Source organism: Anas acuta, chromosome 1 (assembly GCF_963932015.1).
Source record: "Anas acuta chromosome 1, bAnaAcu1.1, whole genome shotgun sequence".
Classification (NCBI taxonomy): domain Eukaryota; kingdom Metazoa; phylum Chordata; class Aves; order Anseriformes; family Anatidae; genus Anas; species Anas acuta.
In genome coordinates, this window is record NC_088979.1 from 95,781,436 (window position 1) to 95,797,596 (window position 16,161).

At 35.5% G+C, this 16,161-nt stretch overlaps 1 protein-coding gene across 12 annotated transcripts in view; it reads left to right on the plus strand.

Moving 5' to 3' along the window:
* Positions 1-16,161, plus strand: part of SYNJ1 (synaptojanin 1) — a 63,213-nt gene that overhangs the window by 10,081 nt on the left and 36,971 nt on the right. For all 12 annotated transcript variants that reach the window (XM_068689176.1, XM_068689227.1, XM_068689218.1 and 9 more), the window contains exons 3-11: positions 1,100-1,186; positions 1,586-1,853; positions 4,088-4,313; positions 5,562-5,645; positions 6,399-6,460; positions 7,053-7,149; positions 8,463-8,632; positions 11,199-11,280; positions 13,198-13,350. In XM_068689176.1, the coding sequence (XP_068545277.1) occupies positions 1,100-1,186; positions 1,586-1,853; positions 4,088-4,313; positions 5,562-5,645; positions 6,399-6,460; positions 7,053-7,149; positions 8,463-8,632; positions 11,199-11,280; positions 13,198-13,350 (1,229 nt within the window). The remainder of the gene's footprint in view (positions 1-1,099; positions 1,187-1,585; positions 1,854-4,087; positions 4,314-5,561; positions 5,646-6,398; positions 6,461-7,052; positions 7,150-8,462; positions 8,633-11,198; positions 11,281-13,197; positions 13,351-16,161) is intronic.

Below are 16,161 nucleotides of genomic sequence, written 5' to 3' on the forward strand. Positions count from 1 at the left end.
TGATCTAGCTAAGCAAAATATGGTTTGGTGATGCTGACAAAATCACTATATGTAAACAACGTATTTAGATTAGCTGGGAGTTTTAACACTTGTTGTGAATGAAGACTTTGGGAAGAATCACGCTGTTATAATTCTCTCTTTCTTAGGTTCAAGGTTACAGGAATACAGTATATCAGATAAATAGTTTTAATTTTTTTTTTTTAAGTGCATCTAATAACATCTTGAGTGAGCTTAGATTTCAGGCTGGGGTTAAATAGTTGTTTCATCTGTATTGGAGACTCCGATCCACTTTAAGAATAGAACTGGCAGATATTTGAACAGAAGGGATAGACTTGTACACGGGCAGGACTGTGCTAAGCTTAGGGAATTATCACTGGAAAGATTTACACTAGCCATTCTGAAGGAAATACAGCTACTGTGATGCAGAACGCTGCAGAGTGACAGAGCAGTAGGTGTTTTGATTTACAATTTATGTCAAGCTTAGTCCAGCATCAAAGTGAAAATTATCTGGTTTTGAGGAGGGAGAAAGCACTAATCGCTGTTGACCCAGAAATCTCTGTGCTCATGGACCAGTGGCACAGCTGGAATTGTTGATCCCCGTGCTTCAGGTGCAATCTCAGTCCAGAGCAGAAGCTCAGGGCTGGCCGGATCCTGTTTCTGCTCTGTGGCATTGCTGTCACCTGGATCTGCCATCAAGCTTGTTTACCTGGTTTTTCAAGAGCAAATCTGAGTTCTGAAGTGTACACTAAAATTAACTCCCTGATAAAAAGGGGTAGATATACTTTAATTTCTTCTAAAATAATTTTTATATTAGGTGATATTAAAAATGCAAGCATTCCCCTTTACTATCACTTGGAGACTTTGCAAGATTTTCCCTTTTTTGTTGCCTAAAAACATAGCATGACCATACGCTGTAATAAAATCAAATACTCATTTTCCATTGTAAGAAGCCATATGCTTATACGTTCTGATTTCTTTCTGGCAAGTTCATGTAAGCACTATAGCTATACTCCTGGATTTTCAGTTTAGAGTGGACTCATTCTTCCTACCATCATATATAGTCTCTACCATCATAACATCTTGTGTCTTCTCTCCTCAGCATCTGCAGAAAAAGATACAATCAAGAATACCTACTCCAAAGTAATGGACGCATACGGGCTTCTAGGCGTTTTAAGATTAAACCTGGGTGAGTAAACTATCTAAAACCTTAAATTTTCATTTGGGAAAGAAAATTGTGCTGCTTCTGTAAAACTGCACAGCACGGCATCTCCAGAACAGGAACTGTGCTCTTTTTTTTATTTTTTGACTTCATAGAGTAGCTTGCAAGTTTGGAGCATTCCCAGAAATGAGGGAGTAGACAAAAATAACTTCCGTTTTTGCAATCCCTGTTATTTTCAGCATAGTTTCTCCTGTTTGTGTTTCCTTCTATTCTGTTGAACTTGAGACTGGCTTCTTGATGTTTATTATGTTTTCATTTTTTTCAGCCAAATCAGGGTAAGATTATGCACATTTAAGAATATAAATACGTCAGCATCACAGTCTACCAAGATTTGTTCTCTTACCTTTGCCTTTTCTGGTTTCACAGGAGACACGTTGCTACATTATTTGGTTCTAGTAACAGGATGCATGTCTGTGGGAAAGATTCAAGACTCTGAAGTCTTTCGAGTTACTTCCACCGAATTTGTATCATTACGAATTGATTCATCAGATGAAGATCGTATTTCCGAAGTGCGCAAAGTTCTGAATTCAGGAAACTTTTATTTTGCATGGTCTGCAACTGGTGTCAGTTTAGATCTTAGTCTTAATGCTCACCGCAGCATGCAAGAGCACACCACTGACAACAGGTTTTTCTGGTGAGTTCATAGTGTGTTTTATCAGACATCATGCAGAACAGCACATGCCTGTGCAGACTAACCTGTGCCAAGTTTTTTTAACCTTGTCTTTATCAGCTCTTAAATGTATGCCCTTGTCTCACAAATGTTGATGAGCTAGAATAGCATTATTCTAATTGTAAGGACATAACTTTTGTCTTCATGATGCAATGTTTCCATGGCCACCTGGAATTTCTTAATTGGAAGAGACAGACTTTTTACTGCTTCTGATACTATACTTTGATCTGAACAGTTGGTCGTGATGGTATGTTTCAGCTTTGGTGTCTCTTAATTCTTCATCAGATGTGTCAGTTTCTTTAAATGAGTGTGGGCATGGAACCCTAAAGAAATTTTTCATCTTTTGAGCATTCTGGCTTCTAAAATGGTGTGTGGTTTATATGTAGTTTCCAAATGGTATTTATATGTGGTTTCCAAATGTGTTTCCACAAATTGAAGGGGTTTAAAACTTTTATTACATGGATAATAGTGTTGTCACTGATTTTGTTGAAACAGAGTTGGTACGTTACATGACAGTGCACATTGCTTGGCTGCTGAACTTGCTATCTTTTTTACAGAATATCTTTCAGTAAAGCCAAGTTTTTGACAGAATTCTTGAGGAAAAGAATACTCCTGTTTCTGCCAATAAGTAAATATAAGCACCAGATATGTATTCTGACATTTTGGGAAGGTAAACAAATTCTAATCCCTTTCAGCCTTTGTTAAAAATGGAGTATGTTTCCATAACCATTGGAAAGGTCCTGAAGGTTCAGCAGTAAGTTGTTTGAACAGGTGAAAAGCTACCTCTTCCCCCTCTTCTGTTCATCATGTAAGACACCAGAACACTTCTGACATACCATTGCCACTGTTTTGGTCAGATAGAGGAGTATGATCCAATTAGTATGTGAGGCCAAATATGTGTATTAGGACAGAAAGTAATCTGTACTTTTCAGAGCCTTGTATCTTAACGTAGATGTACAGGAATTGTGGGAACCCAGTTATTTATGTCTGGAAGAAGACTGAGCTCCATCTTGATAGGTCAGTATTTCAAGGCTTGAGGTGATGACACCTGCTGATCCTATCCAAATCAGATTGGCCTTGCATTTTGTCCCCTGTTGCAAAACTTCTTAAGTTATCTGGCTTTTTTTTTCCTGTAAGAATCGGTTTCAACAGGAGGAAGACATAGTGTCCCAGATTTCAAGATCTAGAAATGTAAACACTAAAAGTGAATAATAGACAGTTTTCTGCTTATGCATTTCAGTAAGCTCTCTTGGGCTTCTTCTGTTTAAAAGTTCCAGTCTCAGATCTTCCAGGCAAGAATATTGTTTCTTCTATTGTAATGCGTGTGTGTACTGTTCTGTGAAATGAATGCATTCATCTGATTTGGATCTTCATTAATGAGTTTTTAAAGCAGCCAAGGTGTTTGATGAATTGCAGGTGTATTTTTTAATTAGAAACTTAGAATGAAAAGGCTAAAATTAAAGTAAATAGCTTCAACTATTAAGCCAAATGTTATTTGAAATTATGATAGAATTTTCTGGGCAGTGATGAAACAATTCCCTTACTAGAGTTTGCTTTTCTTAGCTATACAGAAAACTTTACTTCCTTTTTATACAATTGAAGAAGATCAAAAGCCAAGTCCCAGTAGAGTGAGGTAAAGCAAACAAACAAAAACCCTCACAAAACCCAATCTTCAGTTTTATTTAATTTCTTCAGTGGTAATGAGTACTGTGTAATGTGCAGGTATACCCAGACTGTGGATCTTTCGTTCATTTGAGCAGTAATTGGTATTAGAGTTGGGTATATAATGTACCAGCACTTAACCGTGAAACTGGTATTTTCAGAAATTTGAAAATCTATTGGTTATGAATGTATTCTTGGGAATATTAAAAAAAAAAAAAAAAAAAAAAAAAAAGTTGAACTGTTGTTGTTTTTTTTTGCTAGGTGAAGAGCAGAGGCTGTAAGTGTTTATTTTATTTTTATTTTTTTGAGATCATTACAATTCATGGCTACACCCCATACTCTTATTGTGCCATGATCAAAGCAATTCTCTTGGGACCTTTGCTATTTCAAGTATATTTAAATAATAATTATATCATGAAACTGTCATACGTTCTTCTTTACTTATCTGTAGTAGTCGGCATAAGATCTAAGAAGTTAGCAGCTGGCTTAACAAATTGAGTTGTGCCTTATTTCCTTCCCATTTTTTTTCCTGATAGGAACCAATCGCTGCATCTACATCTGAAGCACTATGGTGTGAATTGTGACGACTGGTTGTTACGGCTCATGTGTGGAGGAGTGGAGATAAGGACAATTTATGCAGCTCACAAGCAGGCAAAGGCTTGTCTCATTTCACGACTAAGCTGTGAACGAGCTGGGACCAGGTTTAATGTTCGGGGAACTAATGATGACGGTCACGTTGCAAATTTTGTTGAAACAGAGCAGGTATGTTAGTTACAGTCCACCTTCACTTGTCTGATGAGCTCAATATAAGCAAGTGTGTGGATAGTTTTTCGCCCTAACTCAACGGATTGTGAGTTGTCTATAACCAAAGATACAGGAATAGCTCCTTTGCTGCTGAATAAGGAAACTAAGTAGCTTACATAATTCAATGATCTTGGTTTTTAGTGTAGCTTGAGGTCAAGGCATGCATGGGTCTGCGTTTTAGTAGCCTACGTTGCTACCTATCAGCTGGACTGCTGTAGGTGGCCATACTTGCTCTAACCTGAGCTGTGAGTGAGCATGTATTACTTTTAGCTTGAGCTAATTGTAAACATCAGCAGAAGAGATTTTGGCAAATACACGTTATCTGGTGGTTGGGCAAAGATAAAAGCATTCCTATGGTTACTTAATATGGCTCAGCTAAAGGTAGTCTTTAAAGCTACTCTAATTCCACTGCATTTGATTGCCTTTATTACAGAGAAATGCACAAAGCTATTGAATCATTTTTTGCTGGACTTTCTTTGCTTATTTCTTATGATAACCTAGTTATCAAGGTGTTGTTCCTGCAGCTGTGTTCATGTGAGTAGGTATCTTTGACTGACTGACTCCTGCAAAGCCTAGGTGACTTCAGCAGGATTTTATCTAGGTAGGGCCATCCATACTCATCCAATTTTAGGAGCTTAGTCAGAACGCTGTCATTACAGTTTCTCTGTCCAAGTTTCCTGGCAGATAATGTCACTAGATGACTGTGGGATATCATCCTGCTTAGTTTTCTTTTCCTTTACACAAAATACACCACTATATTTCGGATTCTAATGCACAAGATCTGTGCAGGTGTTCTGAGTAGGCTGCATTGTTATTTTCTATGCATAGATTTACATTTCAACTGTTCTGGGTCTCGTGATGTAAGAAGCAGAGAACATACAGGAAATTCTTACCAAGTTTTTAAAAGTCATAGTACAAAAGTCATTCAGGCGATATTAATAAAATCTTGACGTATTTGCTTAGCCCTTCTGAATCAGGATTTGGCAGGAAGGACAGAAGTTCCAGAACTTCCTATATGAATTGTTTAGAGTGGGGAGAGGAAAAAGTGTGGGGAAGACAACTGGTATTTCAGCTTACGTCGTGGAATAGGCAATGTGTAAATATATTTTCTGTGTGTTTAGCTAAGGCTAAGAAAACTAAAACTTTTTTACATTCCCTAATGCCTATTAATACTATGTTTTGTTTTGCTTTGTTTTTCCTCAACAGGTGATATTTTTAGATGATTCTGTGTCATCTTTCATACAGATTCGAGGATCTGTTCCATTATTTTGGGAACAGCCAGGCCTGCAGGTAAGCAGGAGATGGCTCTAATTATTATTCATGTCTTTTTAGGCATCTTAGAGTAGAGTTTAGGCTCTTCTGTACAATTACCAATTAGGATGAGGTTGTCCTTTGGGAGTAAGTAGGTGCTGTTGTTTAATACACCGAGCCTGCTACTTTTGAGTCTCTGAATGCTGTTTTGCATCCATTGGATGTAGCATCCGTTACTTTGAGATGTTTTGGTTTTGAAATTGAGTTTTAAATTAAATTGCCGTTTCAAAATAGGTTATCTAAGGGCATACAAAGAGACTCATTTCTTTTGAATTGTTCTGGAGTATGAGCCTTTTCAAGAAGTCATATGGATCAAGAGTAACTGCAATATAATTACATCCCAGTTTTATTGAAAGAGGGATTGTAACAGCAACTAGTGTTGTGATACATTTTTAACAGGGAAAATTCTAAAAAGTTAATTCTTCATAGTTACTGTTGGTTCCTTAAGTTAGACATATAAGAATATTGCAGTAGAGCAACTCAAATATTTGCATACCTTATTCGGAGCAAGAAATAATTAGATGATGTGACTAAATATATTCAATCAAAAAAGTTATTTTTAGAAAAATAAGAGGAACTTAAGAAAAAACAATAAAAAGAATGCATGGTGTAACAAGTAGAATAAATTTGGGGGATTTAATTTAGGTAATGAAATGAATTTTTAGGTCATATCTAGAATTGAGAGGTAAAGATTGTAAAGACAAATAATTTAATGTAATCTTCATGTCATAGGTGGGATCCCATCGTGTCAGAATGTCAAGGGGTTTTGAGGCGAATGCACCAGCTTTTGACAGGTAAAGTGATGTCTAGGCTTTTTATTAATGCTCTACAAGCTACTAATAAGTGTTTCATCAGTGTGATGGATATGTTATTTCAAACAGGAGGCTTTGCCTATATAATATGATTCAGCAAAGCAGTGAACTGCCTGGGCAGCTTTTTCAGGTTGCTAAAGGTTTGTTTGCCCTTTTGAGTGCTTTGTTGAAAAGTTTCAAGAAAATTTAAGAATGTGAATACTTTATTAAATTCAGAAAAAAAATGTAATAGGTTTACATTGAATAATTTATATTTGTCAGCTGCTTTATAAAAGTGAAATCTGTATTTCAATTTTATTCCTGTGATGATAATTCAGTTTCATAAACTTATGGCTTTAACTAAATGTATTTTGTTAAACGACATTTTTTGTGCTGTCTAACTAACTAAACAGCAGTCAATTGATAGATGCTGTCATCCAGTGATATTGGCTTGTTTGGCCATGATGTAATAAAAGGCTTGCAGGAATTATTAGAGTAGCCAGTACATTTGTGTAGTGTCTCAGCCAGGGTTCCACCTGTTCGCGTGAATCCTCAGCATGCCAGAAAATATGTGGAATTCTTCTTCTATTAACAGGCATTTCCGAACTCTTAAAAATTTATATGGCAAGCAAATTATTGTAAATCTACTTGGGGCAAAAGAAGGGGAGCACATGCTCAGCAAAGCTTTTCAGGTAAGTACTACAATCCTCCCATCGTGCGTATCCTTGAAATTTGCGTGCTTGTTATGAAGCTTTTACATAACCATTGAAAAATGAAATAAGTGTGCTGTCCCCTACAGCATCTACTGCTTGGAGTTAAAATTGGATTTATCATAAAAATACCGCTTAAGATAAGTAACATGAAATGATTTAAAAAAAAAAAAAAAAAAAAAGCTAGATGTACAGTTATTTTTTATTCTCTTCAGATTTGTTACTGAAAAATTGTAACAAACATAGACAACATTGAAAGATGTTTAGTTATTTTCATATTTTGTGCTTATAAGTGGCCTATTTATAAAGGAAATCTTTTTTGCACAGTAATGCTGGCAATTGATACTTCATGGCATTTCATACCGTGGCATTTCTTTTTCAAATCTTGGAATTTCTGGGTATATTACTTTAATATTTAAAAATATCACAAATTAGTTTTGCAATTTAAACTTAAGGGCTGCTTTTGATTAAATAAGAGTATTTGTTCGGAAGGTATTGGCTGTAACTGGCTACTTCTGTGAATTCCTGCTAGGTAGGTTAAAAATAACTGTCACGCTGTAGTCCGCAAATGCTGACAATTTGAGAAGCTCTGTTTGAAGCCAGAGAACATGTCAGCAGCCATGTGTTGTTTCCCTTCCCCTTTTTCCCTTTCCCTTTGTAATATAACGGTTGAATATTTTAGGCAATTTACCAGCACCTTTTATGTATCTGAGCTATCCTGGCAGGAGACATTATTGCTCCCGTATGTGTATCAGTGCCTAAAACTGCTTACAGCTCTACCAACAAGGATTTTGTGGGCACTTTTAAGATTTTTCGGGGAATAATTGGGGAAGTTTTGCTCAAACTACCCTCCACAGCAATCTAATTTTTTATTTATTTTATTTATTTATTTATTTTTCCCCCTGTAGTTTATGGAGTATTTAGTCAGTCCTCATTGCTGGCAGCCATGCCTAAAAGGGCTTCACTGAAACAGCTCTTTGCCAGTTGAAGTGTTTTAGCAGAAGCAGCAGCTTTCATATGCATACTGTCTTGGTGACCCCTAGTATTGTAAGCAAAAAAACTGACTTTGATTGTGGCAAGAAAAAAAAAAAAAAAAACCACAGGCAAAATACTAATCAGTTCTGAGTGACTTACTGAACTATAATGATAAAAATGTTTTCTTCTTTTCATTACAGAAAGCATGCGATGGATAAATATTTTTAAAGCAGTTCTATTAGTTAACCTCTTATTTGGCTTAAGCTGTTCTATGTTCATTTATTGGTATATTTATGTTTTTCTTCTGTTTAAAATATCAGAGCCACTTGAAAGCATCTGAACATTCAGCTGATATCAAAATGGTGAACTTTGACTATCATCAAATGGTTAAAGGTGGAAAAGCAGAAAAACTACACAGTGTGCTTAAACCTCAAGTCCAGAAATTCTTAGAGTGTGGATTTTTTTATTTTGACGGAAAAGAAGTTAAAAGGTTTGTGTTTTTTGTAACTTTACTCAAATTAAATTATGTTTTTAAGGTGCTTGTTACCCTGTAGCAAGAAAATAAGAGGGAAAAATATTTGTAATTATGTTGTTATATTTTTAATTGTATACAAGATGATGATCAACAACTAAAGTATGAATTGCTTATTTTATTAAAATTTTGTCTTGTTCTGAATATGCTCTGAAAGTCTTGATGGAAAATGAGACATTGGTGTATGACTTAATTTTCATCATTTTGGTGAGAATGGGGAATTGTCCTTTTTCTTGGGTATACCCACATAGAATTAAAGAATTAATGTTTTTCCCTCTATAACGTTATTCATATTTTCTTCAGCAATAGAGCATAACACTTCCTGTTTGTTGTGAGTGTTGATGTTCAGTACAATCTTCCTCAAAATTTGTTTGTCTGGATTTTCCCTATTGACAGATTTAATTCTCCACAAAATGAGTAACTCACAATAGCCGTAGAAGTTTAAAATGTAATGAGACATAATACCTTCTTGTTGTAAGACCTTTATCCAATACAGATGATTTCCAGAGGCTTTAAAAGAAAGTTTTTGCCACTTGGGAGATTTATAATTACAAAAGCATCATATCAAGGTGCATGCAAAAATATACATTGAAGTGTCCTTGTGTAAAAATGGACAAGCAGCTGTTCAGTAACCTTGAAGACAAGATGTATTACTTCATTTTGATCAGCAGTCTGTGCTTTTTGCAGTTCATATAAAAATACATCAAAGTAACAACTTATTCTAGTACAGCTAGTTGAGGAACAGGAGACAAAGGTATCAGGAGAGACGTTTTAGCAGCTGATGTTTGCTTTAAGTCACGCATTTCCAATTTTACCAAATTCTTTTTAGCTCTAACTTCAAGTAAAGAGATAAATTCTTTTGAGTACTTGTGGAAGTGTTGAGGTTTGCAATGGGCAGTAAACTGTTACGATGGCAGTACCTGTAATTATAGTTGTTAGCAGAACTCTGGGGGTCTGTACCTCTGTGGTAGCAGGGATGCACACTTTATCCCCTGTTTTGCTCTGCCCAGTCCTGCTAACGTGTACTTCTGTCCTAATTTCCCTTTTCCTAGAGCAAAGGCTGTGCTTATCTCAGCAGGAACAGAGAGATAAGGTTAGAAATAGGCAACATTCCTGTTCTTCTCCCCTTCACACCCTTCCTCCTTTTAATTAATACCAGAGCAGAGCTGCTGTGTGGGGTTTTCTGTGAGAGGAGAATTGTTAAGCAAGGGGATGCTGCAATGTCCTGGCTTCCATCTTGTAGTGCAGTGGAAGAGGAGAAGAAGGTTACAGTGCCACTCTGTTCTGACCAGGCTGTGGGATTAAATACCCCAGGGGCAGGGTTTAGTAGACCTATATGAAATCAGATTTAGTGGGAGGGCAGTTAGATCCCACAGACACCTCAAAACGCTTCTCTAGAAGCGTTAAGAGCTTTTTTTTTTTTATAACATAAAAATGGTTTGCTCCCATCCCTTTGTGGAGACCTGCTTAGTCTTGCTGGAGAGTCAACTGATATGATCTGATAACAAAATGAAAGCAAAATAGGCTGTGGCTTGTGATAACTTTAAGAATTCATGGTTCATGGACCATCTCCTTTGGAGAATGTAAGTTTTTCTTCTAATACTGGTCTTAAAATGATTTCTATTTCAAATCAAACACAGAGATAGTAATGAAATAATCTTGGAGAAGATTTTTCAAAATTTTCAACACTTTTCTGATTAGATCTTCAAGTAGAGTAAAAAACAAAGTAGATGTCCAAGTAAAGTAAGTGTGATGAAGCTTTACTCACTTAATTGGACAAAGCACGTAGTAGGAATGTTGAAAGGCACAAAGTGTGAATCACTGGGAGAACCATCAGAAGATAATCCTTGTAGCCAGCCGAGAACATGGACGTTGCCTATTGTGATCCTTCTGAGAGATTTTTAGCATAGATTGATGAGCTTCTTCCAAAGAAAGACAGCACCTCAGGGACCCTGAGGGCCTCAAGCATCTGTTGAGCTAAAGGGAAGAGGTTTATTTATCATTTTTATTTGGGAAGGAAAGAAAAAGCAAAGAGAGGTTGAAATTGGCTTTAGTTATATAAAAAAAATTCCTGCTACTTTCAGTTTAATTAAGGAAATCAAACAATTGTCGTAATACGTTCTTAGTTTTGTTTTCATATTTGTTATCTTTTTCCTCTGAAATTCTTGTGAAACATATTAGTTGGATTCTTTTGAAAATAAAACTTTTGTCTTGCGTAATACCTTAACCAAGAAAGCAAGGACAAAGGCAGAAAAAATAAAGTCAGTCTTATTTTTTATTTGCAGAAAATAAATTACTTTTGCGTAATGAACACCGTTGCAAAATTCCCTGTTGTTATTGTAGCTAACCCTCTATTGCTGATGCATTTATAAATGTACTTGAGATGACAGTAACAATGCAGTAACAATACCCTGATTTACTATTCTGGTTCAGATCTTGATGTCCCTGTCTTTTGCTGATGATATGTGTGTTAAATGAGTTATTTCAGTTGTTTTCTCTCTGTCTCTCGTTGTCCTTGGCACAGATCTCAAAGTGGTACTGTCAGAACAAACTGCTTGGACTGTCTGGATAGAACAAACAGCGTGCAGGCTTTCTTTGGCTTAGAGGTAGGAAAAAATAACATGGATTTCGAGATAGAATTGCTCCTGGTGCTTCTGTAGGAATCAGATTGTAAAAGTAGCCGTGTGTTCTGTATGATAGCTGAATTAAAATGTGTCATAGGTTGTAGAGCATGATACTCTTCTTATTCTGTAGGCAGCCAGCTCTTAGTAGTTTGCAGAAGCTGTGATTGTGTAGTAGCTGTAATTACACAGCAGTCATGCAGCATTATGAAAAATGTTTCGCTCTTTTTTTTTTTTTTTTTTTTTTTTAGTTATCAGTTTGGCTGTTAAGGTTTAGGCATGCAATTCCAGAATTGGTGGTAGTGTTGTACACAAAAACACTCCCAATTACTCTGTTAGGTGAAGTTCTTCAGCATATAAGATTCTGGGTAGCATCTGCCAGTGCTGTGTCATCTTGTTTTCACAGTGCTGTGCCGTGAATTCTTCTTGGGAGAGTGTTGTGGTGGAGGCTTTGGCCACACACAGGTTAATGTGGAGTTGGGCATTAACCGTGGGACTCAGTCCTCTTGCAGGGCTGTGTTTCAGCAAGCTGGCTTGCTCTTGAAACGTTGTGAAACGTTGCTTCTTGTATTTTAATGATATTACAGTAGTTTTTATGGCATAACGGAAAGTATAGTATAATGCTCATGCGGCAAACAGATACGCAGCTCTGAATTTTGTTTATCATGCCTTTTGAGGATTGAGATTGATTTTTCTGTTTAGGCCAGATATGTCAAACTTTTCCTTTGTTAGAGCTAAATTATAATTTCAGCTAAAATATGAGAGCTAAAGTTGTAAAAACTAATAAGAAGTAAAATAGTAAGTCCTTACCAGCTTCTTGTTTAATTTTAGAAGTCGACTACCCTAAATCCTGTCTTTTAAACAATATTCTCTTCATTTATAAAGTACTGAGCTGTGGATGACCAGCTAGAATTACAAGATGAAGTATGCAATTTCTGAAGTTTTTCTCATTTATTTCTACCTAAGTTCCTCTGCAAGTTTCCTTTTGTAACTTCTGTTAATTTCTGCCCAACCTTCAGAAAACTATCTCTACAAAATCTTATCCGTCATCATTTTAGACTCCTTTTCCTTGCCACTAAATACCTCACGGTTTTAAAGATCTTTAAAAGCTCTTTAAAATAGCTTATTTTACTAGCTTTAATCTTTGCTATTTATTTTCAATATTAACATTGGTAGCCATAAACAATAGAGACTGACCTGATTATTTTTTTTGTAAGTAAACTTGATTCCATAAACCAGGATTTCAAGAAAGGTACAATATCCCATTTCTGCATCCCCGAATGTAATACTGTATTTAAATAATACAACTTAAATGTAGAATAATGTGTTTGTGTATATATAAATGAATGTAATGTAGAACAGTTAGTGGAAAAATTAATTTGGACATATTGACCGCAAGTGTGAATACTGCGCTTTGTGAGAAAAACTTATGCATGAAAACAATGTGAATGACAGCAGCCGTTATGATTTCACTCATCACTGAGCTCCATTCCTGTTGCATTTTGTTAATAACAAACACATTGACCTCTATTACTCTTTTTTTGTAGGGGAGAACAAAGAATGTTCTAATTCTAAATAATTTAAGTCGAAAGACTTGAGAACCAAAACTAGTTCATTTTATAACTAGTGAATTTTTAGAAGAAAAATATTTACAAGTCAACTACATAATTCTTTTCCTATACTGCTACTTATCTTTAAAAGAAAATGAAATGCTGAAGCTAAGGTTAGAGGTACAGCACAGCTTTATAAACATGACAAGGTATCATTTTGTTCAGAATTATGTTTATAAAACAAAGATTTTTTTGGGGGGTGTATATATGCTGAAAAGATACATTATACCTTTGAATAAATATTTAAAGATTTCAAAGATCTTCTTGCAAATGTTGCCTTCAATTTTTGCAGATGCTAACAAAACAGCTGGAGGTATTAGGATTAGCAGAGAAGCCTCAACTGGTTACTCGCTTTCAGGAAGTTTTCCGATCCATGTGGTCTGTCAATGGGGATTCTGTCAGTAAAATTTATGCTGGAACTGGAGCCCTCGAAGGAAAAGCTAAGGTAGAGTACATTTTATTTTAAAACTCGAGCAATATTCAGTGTGTGTGTGTTATTTTTTAATTCTGTCATGAATATAAGAACAATTAGGTTTCTTTTTTTTGTGTGCTTTTGTTGTAATAAAAAACAAACTAATGGGGAAAAAAAAAACAACAAACATTTAATGAAAAAAGTTTGATTATGTTGATAACCAGATCTTGTTTCAGTACATCCTTTCTTAGTCAGACTAATGCTTCCCAGATAATACTATTCTGTAGGAAATGATGAGGCTCAAAGCTTTTATTTCTTTAGATCATTTATTTATATATATATATATATATATATATACATATATATATATATATATATAAATATGAAGTATATTCAGATCAGCTTTAGTTTCTTTGAAAAGTTTCATTTTTCTGCCTTCTATTGTTTTGGTATATCTCCTTTCTTTTAAAATGTGTTCCTCTGGACGTTGTTGATCATGCATCAAGTGTTTACTAATAGTGCTAAAACTTAACAGCTTACAGTTGGGTGGTTTTCCTTTGCATGCTCGTTCAGCTATTTCTTTTTAGTTCTGCAATTGCTGAAGAAAAACAACAACCAAATTCTGTTTCTACCTTCCTTCTCAATATTACAATAACAATTCTGTACTATACTGCAAATGTACTGCTCTGTTTCCCATCAATTTGTTTTGTCTATGTTGATGCTTGAGTGGTTCAGATTTCCTGATGCTGCCTCTTACTTTCCTTTTTTAACAATGTCACTTTCCTTGTTTCCATAACTCTCTCTCTTATCAGGTGATACCTGTCAAGACAAACGAGTGTTGAGCCATAGTAATTTTTGCCCTTAGTTCCTTCAAGAATTTTTTTCATACAAATTGTATTCTAGAATACAATGCTTCTCATTCCATGATCTCTGTTCGCTTCATTTGTATATATATACTATGTACTCATAGTTGACTTTTTTTCCCATCACTTGTTCTTTCAAACCATATCAGGGTCCTTCTCTGCCCAAGTACAAGGCATCACAGTAAGCTACATTAAAAAAGAAAACAAGTAAAGCTCTTTTCTGACTCTGCCCTTACTTGGTGCATACAAGACCTTCTCACTTGGTAATTGCTTCTATTTTTGTATGGAGTGGAATTTAGTTAAAAGTGTTTAGACTTATTTTCTTACAAAAATGTCACCCAGACCCTCGAGAAAACTACAGTAAGTATTTTTTTTTTTTTTTTTTGGGTGTTTCCTCTTCTCCTTTCTCATTCAACCTCACTTGTTTCTTCTCTTGAATTAGTATGTTCCTGACATTCATTGGACTACTTTAAATTGTTACTTTGTAAAATGCATTTATTGTATTTACACTTAATTTTTTAATGTGTAAAATGCAGAGTATATTTCCTCTGCTGTTTTTGAAATAATACAGAAGAGTCAATTGCTGTGCTAGGGATCCCTGTCCTGGTGCAGCTGTTAATGAGTACCAAGTGTCATAATTCAAACACAGTGTCCCTGATAAAAGTCTGTGTCCAAGAAGGATCTTTAGTACTTGCAAAGCCATACAGTTCTTCTGTTCTTCCAGTGCAACTTGACCAGGTCACTAGTTCGTATCTTCAAGAGCATTCTGCTAATATATTTAAAAAGTAGTTTTTAAGTTGTTATTTCTTAAATGCAAAGTTTCGTGTTTGAAGTTCTTCCATTTCTTGCTCGCCAGTTAGATTCTTCAAAGTCCAAGAGTAGTTAGAAGTAAAAATACGGAAATTTAGGAGAGGAGAAAAAAATATTTTAACCTTAAATGTGTTAATGTACATTTCTATGCTGAAAAACAAACCTTTAAGAATTCTAATACTAATTACATCTAACTCCTTACCTACTCTTTCTTTTGCTTTCTCTGGGTTCCTTTCAATTAATTGCCTGATATGTGAATGGTGAGTGTGTTTTTGGATCATGTATTCAGTTATACATTGTCTGACAGAAAGCGAGCAGCATCCTATTAAAATTCTATTGCAATAGTATGCTCCCCAACACTTCATTCACATTATCTTACAAAATCATGCTGTGAATTTGCTACTACTTATCCTTGACAAAAGAGTAGTTTCTCTTCTTGTTATATAGTACAGTTAATTAAACTAAATTATGGGTTGGGTTTGTAGTTTAAATTTTTGTTTTTTTTCCTATGTGCATTTAAGAGACCGTCTTGAACGATGCAAGCTGTAAACTTAGAGCATTTTTTATAATAATATAATACCATGCAGCATCCCTGATGGATTATGGTCTGCATTTCATGCACATGCAATAGCATGTGTTTATGTGTGCTTTGCAGGCAAAATACACTCGTGTGCCTAAAACACTCTAAGCCATGTAATCAAGAAAATGTCTTTGTGCCTGGGAAGTCATTGTCAGTGCTCTGTACACAGGTTAACACTGCTGGTTTTTGAATCAAGTAGGAGACTGCATGGCATGTTGATTACGTTATCCTCTAGATGTCTGACCCATGTAGTACCAGTACCTCTTGGAGATTCTTGCTGAGCTGTTTTAAGACGCTGCTCTTTCAGAGCACTGTTCTGTTGTGCCACTGTGTGTGCAATGACAGTGCCTTGGTACAAATGTAGCTATAGATTAGTGAATATGTTCCTTCTGGGATACTGCATGAGGCTTGCATGTTATTTTAAAAAGCTAAGGAGTCTTAATAAATGGAAGCTATCCCTTTTGTAACACGGATATTTCAGAACGTAAATTCTGAACTAATATGCTCGTATGTGCATATATGCATACATGTTCATGTATCGTGACATTTGGACTCAAGTGCTTCTTCATCTCACTATTTGGGGAAACGCCC